Genomic DNA, 8,841 nt, shown 5'->3' with positions numbered 1-8,841 from the left:
AGCAGTATGCACGCGTAAGAACGTATTTAATAGCACAATTCATGTATTACACAATTCAGGCATGTGCCTTTATGAAATAAAATTGCATGCAAAATGTACTGCCCAAAATAAACATGTGTCTTTGCGTGCGTGATGCGTGTGTGTGTTTTAATATATATATATATATATATATATATATATATGTGTGTGTGTGTGTGTGTGTGTGTGTGTGTGTGTGTGTGTGTCAGTGTGTGATGTATGTGTGTGTGTGTGTGTGTGTGCTGGCGCATGTGTGTGTGTGTTTGTGTGTGTGTGTGTGTTGATTTTTTTTTACAAATTAACAGGAGATAAAGACATTGACCTGTGAACATATCTTAGAACATAACATGGACAAATTACAAGTTTTGACTAAATGTTTTAACATAGACGGGGAATCGAGACGAGGGTGTGGTGTATGTGTGTGTGTGTGTGTGTGTGTGTGTGTGTGTGTGTGTGTGTGTGTGTGTGTGTAACGCGATTCCGAGAGACTACTGGACCGATCTTTATGAAACTTAACATGAGAGTTCCTGAGTATGATATCTCCAGACGTTTTTTTCATTTTTTTGATAAATGTCTTTGATGACGTCATATCCGGCTTTTTGAGAAAGTTGAGGCGGCACTGTTCACGCTCTCATTTTTCAACCAAATTAGTTGAAATGTTGGTCAAGTAATCTTCGACGAAGCCCGGACTTTGGTATTACATTTCAGCATGGAGGTTTACAAATTAATTGATGAGTTTTGTCACGGTTTGGTGACATTGATTGGGAAAGAAACACTCTGTAGGGTGCCTTTCCGAAATTGCGATGCAAAGCGCCTGTGCTTATCGCAGCTGAAGGATTTGTGCTGACTGAGCTTAGCACGTGAAATTCGTTTATCTCCACGCCTGAGCTGGGTGCGAGGTGTGATATTGTGTACAAGGTTTCCACGTGCGGGATTTTGCTGGCTTAGCAAAATCAACTAAAACTGCATAGACTTGTGACGATAGTGATTGGTCGCTGGAGTCATGTGATGTTTTCGACGAGCTATGGGGGAGACATTGAAACTTCCCTTTTTGGCATATGGTCATGGCTCAGAAAAGGTGTCCAATTTGTGGGACACTTGAGTCACAAATACAAACTCTTGGATTACTTTCCATTTTAGGGTCCAGCAAAACTGTTTATGTGTTTAGTTGTGTCTGGGCAGTAACAATGTATTTTCATCAATTACTGCGGAATGAATTGCATTTTAAATTTTAACTGGAGTGTGTTACATAACACCGTGTCACACATTGTTTTCTAATATACAGTTAACAGTAAACCTATTACACAATAAAAGTTAACTGCATTAGTTAGTATCTACCTTGATCTTCATTTGTGAAAAGTGGCATTCCCCGACAGCAATAATCTGCATATCTAGGTACCCTAGGAATGTGTGTATGTTACATGAACACCAATAAACAAAACAACGATCAAACAAGTACTCAAAGAACTGAAAAGATTACTGTTTCAGCAGTCAATCAATTCTTAGTTCCACACACTTCATACGGACAGTCTGCAAAAAAATCAAATCAGAACAAGATGTGAAAATGTATTCAAACAAAAATCAACTTTCTGTGTCTCACAACACAGACATTCAAAACTGCTAAATTCCTATTTATTTTACACACACAACCTTAGAAATACATGTAATGGGAAGAGAAACAAGTACATAATAGTAAAGAGTTGAAATGCATCAATGATACCGGACCCGTTATTCCCATTATCAGTTATCTGTCAAGTCATTCCTAAAAGTTTCCAATGAGTGTGTTACATTTCACCAAAAAAATCAAACTTTAGGACACTGTCAAGATATTCACATGAAAAATGCATGCAAAAGAATGAAAAATGAAAGAGCAAAACCATAACAACCTAACAATGATGTCTTATGACTTCTACCATGCTCCAATTCACAATACAGAGAAGATTTTCTCACTTTTAACACTGAGTGTGTTACATTTCACCAAAAAAGTCTTACTTCACATTATTTTGTAAGGTATAAAGCATATATCCATCTACTTGGTAATGAAAACAATACACTGTGCAAAACAACTTGATAAACCCAACAAAAAAATCTTAGGTTGAAGGCGGATTTTGAAGTTATCGAGGAAAATGCTGTTTATTCGCCAATGAGTGTGTTACAAAACACTGTCATAACATGAACAAAACGTTGTTCATATTCAGTGCATTCAGTTAATTGTGAAATTAATTATAAGAATGACACCATGGTTGCTACACAACTATTGAAACTAGTGTTGACACATTCCGACAGCAATAATCTGCATATCTCGGTACCCTAGGCAAGTGTGTGTGTTACATGAACACCAATAAACAAAACAACGATCAAACAAGTACTCAAAGAACTGAAAATTACCAATCCTCCAAAGTAAATTGTAACAAGAAGGGCAAAGCCCATACGACTCACATGCTTGACCTTGACCTTTACATGACCTTGACCTTCAGGGTCAAGGTCAAATAACTAAACCTAGCAATGACATCATACACTAAGAACTGCTTTACACATTTTTCCTACCAAAATACATGTGACCTTGACTCAAGGTCATCCAAGGTCATGCAACACAAAGCTGTTAATTCAAGACATAGGAAGTACAATGGTGCTTATTGGCTCTTTCTACCATGAGATATGGTCACTTTTAGTGGTTCACTGCCTTATTTTGGTCACATTTCATAAGGGTCAAAGTGACCTTGACCTTGATCATATGGGACCAAATGTGTCTCATGAGGAAAGCATAACATGTGCTTTTAAGTTTGAAACAGTTATCTTCCATAGTTCAGGGTCAAGGTCACTTCAAAATATGTATACAATCCAACTTTGAAGAGCTCCTGTGACCTTGACCTTGAAGCAAGGTAAACCAAACTGGTATCAAAAGATGGGGTTTACTTTGCCCTATATATCATATATAGGTGAGGTATTCAATCTCAAAAACTTCAGAGAAAATGGGAAAAATGTGAAAAATAGCTGTTTTTTAGACAACATTTATGGCCCCTGCGACCTTGACCTTGACGCAAGGTCAAGATGCTATGTATGTTTTTTGGGGCCTTGTCATCATACACCATCTTGCCAAATTTGGTACTGATAGACTGAATAGTGTCCAAGAAATATCCAACGTTAAAGTTTTCTGGACGGACGGACGGACGGACGACTCGGGTGAGTACATACTCACTTTTGCTTCGCATGTGAGTCAAAAAAACACTCTAATTCAAAACAATAAACGCAGACATCCTTTTCTGTTTACTTGATTCATTCCTTACTTTGTTCCAGCAAGATTTAAATAATTTTCAAGATAACTGTACAAACTATTGGAGTGTGTTACCTCTCACGATGTGCGAGTGGTGTGAGTAACACACTCAACACTGTTCCTAAAAAAACCCACTCTAATTCAAAACAATAAACGCAGACATCATTTTCTGTTTACTTGATTCATTCCTTACTTTGTTCCAGCAAGATTTAAATAATTTTCAAGATAACTGTACAAACTATTGGAGTGTGTTACCTCTCACGATGTGCGAGTGGTGTGAGTAACACACTCAACACTGTTCCTAAAAAAAACCCCTCTAATTCAAACAATAAACGCAGACATCATTTTCTGTTTACTTGATTCATTCCTTACTTTGTTCCAGCAAGATTTAAATAATTTTCAAGATAACTCTACAAACGATTGGAGTGTGTTACCTCTCACGATGTGCGAGTGGTGTGAGTAACACACTCAACACTGTTCCTAAAAAAACCCACTCTAATTCAAAACAATAAACGCAGACATCATTTTCTGTTTACTTGATTCATTCCTTACTTTGTTCCAGCAAGATTTAAATAATTTTCAAGATAACTCTACAAACGATTGGAGTGTGTTACCTCTCACGATGTGCGAGTGGTGTGAGTAACACACTCAACACTGTTCCTAAAAAAAACCCACTCTAATTCAAAACAATAAACGCAGACATCATTTTCTGTTTACTTGATTCATTCCTTACTTTGTTCCAGCAAGATTTAAATAATTTTCAAGATAACTCTACAAACGATTGGAGTGTGTTACCTCTCACGATGTGCGAGTGGTGTGAGTAACGCACTCAATGTAAAAAAACATATATTTCTTTTTCCTGTAATTTATTTCATTAAATTGGCATGAAAACAAAGCACAAGGTGAACTGTATGGAAAGACTATAGAAAAGGCCAGAAAAAACACATGCAATGACATGAACGCTGAATAACTTGGGAAATTGGTTGAATCGTCTCAAACATATGTCTTTAAAAATCAAAATAAAGAAAAATCTTTGTCCTAAAAAATGCAAATTTTATCAAAACAAATCACAATAACACTTCTAACTTTCAGATGAAAAAAAAAGGAAGTAAGTTGTTATTTAGTGAAAATAACAGTGTTTCAAACTGCAGGTGAGTACGTTACATACAACGAAAAACCAGTGGTTTTTATCTTGGCCGTTTACGTCCATCTCCTCCATGCCACACTGAGTTCTGAGTTCGAGACAGTCAATGCAACTTTGTAGCAGACGATAGAACAGTTGTTTCCATCGTTGGAAGTCAGGAACATGTCGATAAACAACTTTGATTTACGTTGTTACTTTTCGCGGTAACACGAAAGTACACAACAACGAACTTAAGACTTATTTTCATTGCTTTGTCTTCTGTGTTTGTGCATATTTTTTGTTTTAAGTAGTAGATTGTTCTTTCTTGTCCAAGTTTATCGCTTAGTTCAACGTCTGTCATCATTATTAAAAGCGCGGCAAAAGCTAAAACTGCCTACGTGACTCCAAACACGAAAAGTAACATACTCACCGTTGGATCTAAACTTGATCTCAGCCGACTGTTGGGGTGAGGTACAGGTTATCGTGCAGTATGTAAACAATAACTAACACCTTCTCTTTCCCTCTCCATCAAGTTCTTATCCAAGCAGTGTGTGTAGTACGCACAAATACGACGTTTCAACACCAAGTAAAAAAGTGTCCCAACTTCCGGCCCAAAAATCGACGTAAATTCACTCTACTATTGCGCCTTGCTCGAAAACAAAGTCATCAAACCTTTCGGTTTCTACCAGAATAGTAACTTTATTCAAATCTGCACCCCGTGTCAGTACTTTCAAAGGTAGAATAAACCACAACTGAGCGTGTGGGGCGTTTAAATGGGGTAAGGGTGGAGTTCGACGCCATTTCTGAGCCGTGACCATATGCTTCGAGAAGAGAAAGTTGTTTTCTCGTCTAAGAGTTGATGGTATTCAACACGGGGCGATATTTTTTATGTCAACGTGCCTGCTCTGCGTGTCCAGGAGGGCTCTTAGGACAACGGAGAATTAACCGCCTTTTCGCTGCAAGATATTTTTTTGACGACGAGGTCGTCAGGTGTTTCTTGACTGGGTGTTGGAGGATTTTATCCTCGGCGGATTATGACATTATTCAGTTATTCTGCAGAAAAACCAAAATGCTGGAGAAAAACTGTCTTTTCTGCAGCATTTCTGCATTATGTCATCTTTCGCCGAAGCAGCGTTTTTTTCTGCAGCAAAACATTTTACTGCAGTAAAATTAAAATCAAGAATGCTGCAGTAAAACGGTGCTGTTGTTTTACTGCAGAAAACCTGTTTTTATTTTTTCTGCAGCATTTTGTACTGGCTCTTGGCGGATTATGACATTATTCAGTTATTCTGGAGAAAAACCGAAATGCTGGAGAAAAACTGTCTTTTCTGCAGCATTTCTGCATAATGTCATCTTTCGCGAAAGCAACGGTTTTTTTTCTGCAGTAAAACAGTTTTACTGCAGTAAAGTTGAAATCAAGAATGCTGCAGTAAAACCGTGATGTTATTAGATGAGCATTAGATGAGGATACGGACCCTCTAGGGCTCATGTTACAGTGGCAATAATGAGCTCAGATGACCGGAAACCTCGCACTTCGTTCTGTTGTGTGAGATGACCGTATTGGCGGCGTTCATCGACATTGAATAACAAGGTATTTAGTTCTATATTATTTTTATTTTTATTATTATGGTGAGCTTATATAGCGCGAACCACAATTAACTGTGCTCTCCGCGCTTTACATACTAATTTCTGCCGTGTGAAATGGAATTTTTTACAGACAGACAGACAAACAAACATTTTTTGCACACAATATATAACGCATTCACATCGACCAGCAAACCTCAAGCCTGTTAGGCGAAACTTTACCTTTCACGGCCTTTATTCCAAGTCACACGGGTATTTTGATGGACATTTTTATCTATGCCTATACAATTTTGCCAGGAAAGACCCTTTTGTCAATCGTGGGATCTTTAACATGCACACCCAATATAGTGTACACGAAGGGACCTCGGTTTTTCGTCTCATCCGAAAGACTAGCACTTGAACCCACCACCTAGGTTAGGAAAGGGGGGAGAAAATAGCGGCCTGACCCAGAGTCGAACACGCAACCTCTCGATTCCGAGCGCAAGTGCGTTACCACTCGGCCACCCAGACCTGCTTGGGTCCTGAACATTATGATTGTGATGGGACCTGCTAGGCTGTAGTTTGACCCGACCTCATTTACATGATAGAAACAAGGTGTTGTTGTTGTTGTTGTTGTTGTTGTTGTTGTTGTTGTTGTTGTTGTTGTTGTTGTTGTTGTTGTGTTTTTTAAATTTTTTATTGTTGTTGTCGATATTGTTGTTGTTGATGTTGTTCTGTTTGTTGACTGTTGGTGTTTTGGAGGATGATAATGAGTGTTCCCGTTGTAGTTGTTTTGTTTTACATATTTAAAAGAATTGTAAAGCAAACGGTGAATACTATTCTAAAACAAGCTACCATTTTGCATTGCAGAGCACAGCCATTAAGCTAGGTCAGTAACACCTTTGACCTCTTTCAATATTATCTCTGTCCTTATCTTTGAAATGATGTCAGTACACACACAGTGTCGGAACACACGAACATGTGCATAGATGATACATGTACACACCTGATGCTTAAACTCGGCAAGAAGAACTAGCTATATTAGCCTCTACCGATCATGCTGTTGTTGGGGTTGTTGTTGTGGTCAAGCTTTGCACAGGTGAGAGGAGAGCCGTACATGTGCTCCCCCCACCTGTGGGAGGGCAAGAAGTGGACCCTGCAGATCACGCACACTGACCAGGGGCCGGACGTGTGGGAGGTACGTCAGGTGTTTAAAGGCTCACTCCGCCTCCTGAAAACTGTTCACTTACTGTCTCAGATCGGGCCAGGATTTTACGTGAGATTTTGTTTGTTTGTTCGTGGGCTGAAACTCCCACGGCTTTTACGTGTATGACCGTTTTTACCCCGCCATTTAGGCAACCATACGCCGCTTTCGGGGGAGCATGCTGGGTATTTTCGTGTTTCTATAACCCACCGAACTCTGACATGGATTACAGGATCTTTTTTGTGCGCACTTGGTCTTGTGCTTGCGTGTACACACGGGGGTGTTCGGACACCGAGGAGAGTCTGCACACAAAGTTGACTCTGAGAAATTAATCTCTCGCCGAACGTGGGGACGAACTCACGCTGACAGCGGCCAACTGGATACAAATCCAGCGCGCTACCGACTGAGCTACATCCCCGCCCGTTACGTGAGATAATATCATTCCTACACTTGGTCACATACCAAACGGCAACACCCAGATTACTTACTGCGGTAAGTTGGCATTTTTTTATGAATCAATTTCCGAAAAAGGCACCAGTGCCTCTCACGAAATTAATTCTCTAAAAAGCCTGCCAAACGGTTGTGTGACGTGTCTAGTGTGTTGGCGAAGTGTCTTGTGCTTGTCACTTCTCGCTTTCAGCCCTCACCGCTGGCTAGCACCGTCTGTCCTTTTTAGGACAATGCGAAAAGAGAGCAGAATGCGTCAGTCTCTCCTGCCAGTACAATAACCTCTCCACAACAAGCCCTATGTAGTGCCTCCATCGCGGCGACAGGCGTAAACTGGGTACCGCAAGGCCCCAGGCTAGACTACAAGGACTCGGAGGAGGTTGGCCCCTAGACGTGCGGCATGCGGGCCCACCGGTGTGTGGAAACGCCCAGGTGCCCACGAACCAACCTCCAGCTATGGGTCAAATAGCCGGGCAGGATAGGCTCGTCAACCCTGGCAGGCAGCTATCCTAAGAGAAGACCACTCTGAATTCAAAACGAGGGTAGAGGAGGCTCATCATCCATGGAAGGAAACTCGTCTAGGAGAAGGAAAACTCCGAAATGAAACCCACGCAGTCCCTCGAAGACGGAACGGCACTGGCCTTTTTTTAGGCGGGGAGCAGACCGGGTGCCTACGCTATCCTCGACAAATGGTTGTGTCAGAATTCTCTAAAAAAAATAGAAAAAATAACACTGGCATTATGCACAACGAGCACCCAGGCTATACGTTGTTGGTATGTGACCAAGTGGAGGGATGGTATGTGACCAAGTGGAGGGATGGTATGTGACCAAGTGGAGGGATGGTATGTGACCAAGTGGAGGGATGGTATGTGACCAAGTGGAGGGATGGTATGTGACCAAGTGGAGGGATGGTATGTGACCAAGTGGAGGGATTGTATGTGACCAAGTGGAGGGATGGTATGTGACCAAGTGGAGGGATTGTATGTGACCAAGTGGAGGGATGGTATGTGACCAAGTGGAGGGATGGTATGTGACCAAGTGGAGGGATGGTATGTGACCAAGTGGAGGGATGGTATGTGACCAAGTGGAGGGATGGTATGTGACCAAGTGGAGGGATGGTATGTGACCAAGTGGAGGGATGGTATGTGACCAAGTGGAGGGATGGTATGTGACCAAGTGGAGGGATGGTATGTGACCAAGTGGAGGGATGGT

At 40.9% G+C, this 8,841-nt stretch overlaps 1 protein-coding gene across 1 annotated transcript in view; it reads left to right on the top strand.

Moving 5' to 3' along the window:
- The first annotated feature begins 6,737 nt into the window (after positions 1–6,737).
- LOC138953798 (uncharacterized) overlaps positions 6,738–8,841 on the top strand; it is a 10,653-nt gene continuing 8,549 nt past the window's right edge. The window contains exon 1 of the mRNA XM_070325707.1: positions 6,738–7,176. Coding sequence (XP_070181808.1) covers positions 7,036–7,176 — 141 coding nt within the window. The 5' untranslated portion in view covers positions 6,738–7,035. The remainder of the gene's footprint in view (positions 7,177–8,841) is intronic.

The sequence above is a fragment of the Littorina saxatilis genome, linkage group LG17 (genome assembly GCF_037325665.1).
Source record: "Littorina saxatilis isolate snail1 linkage group LG17, US_GU_Lsax_2.0, whole genome shotgun sequence".
Lineage (NCBI taxonomy): Eukaryota > Metazoa > Mollusca > Gastropoda > Littorinimorpha > Littorinidae > Littorina > Littorina saxatilis.
This window is presented reverse-complemented; position numbering and strand designations above follow the sequence as displayed.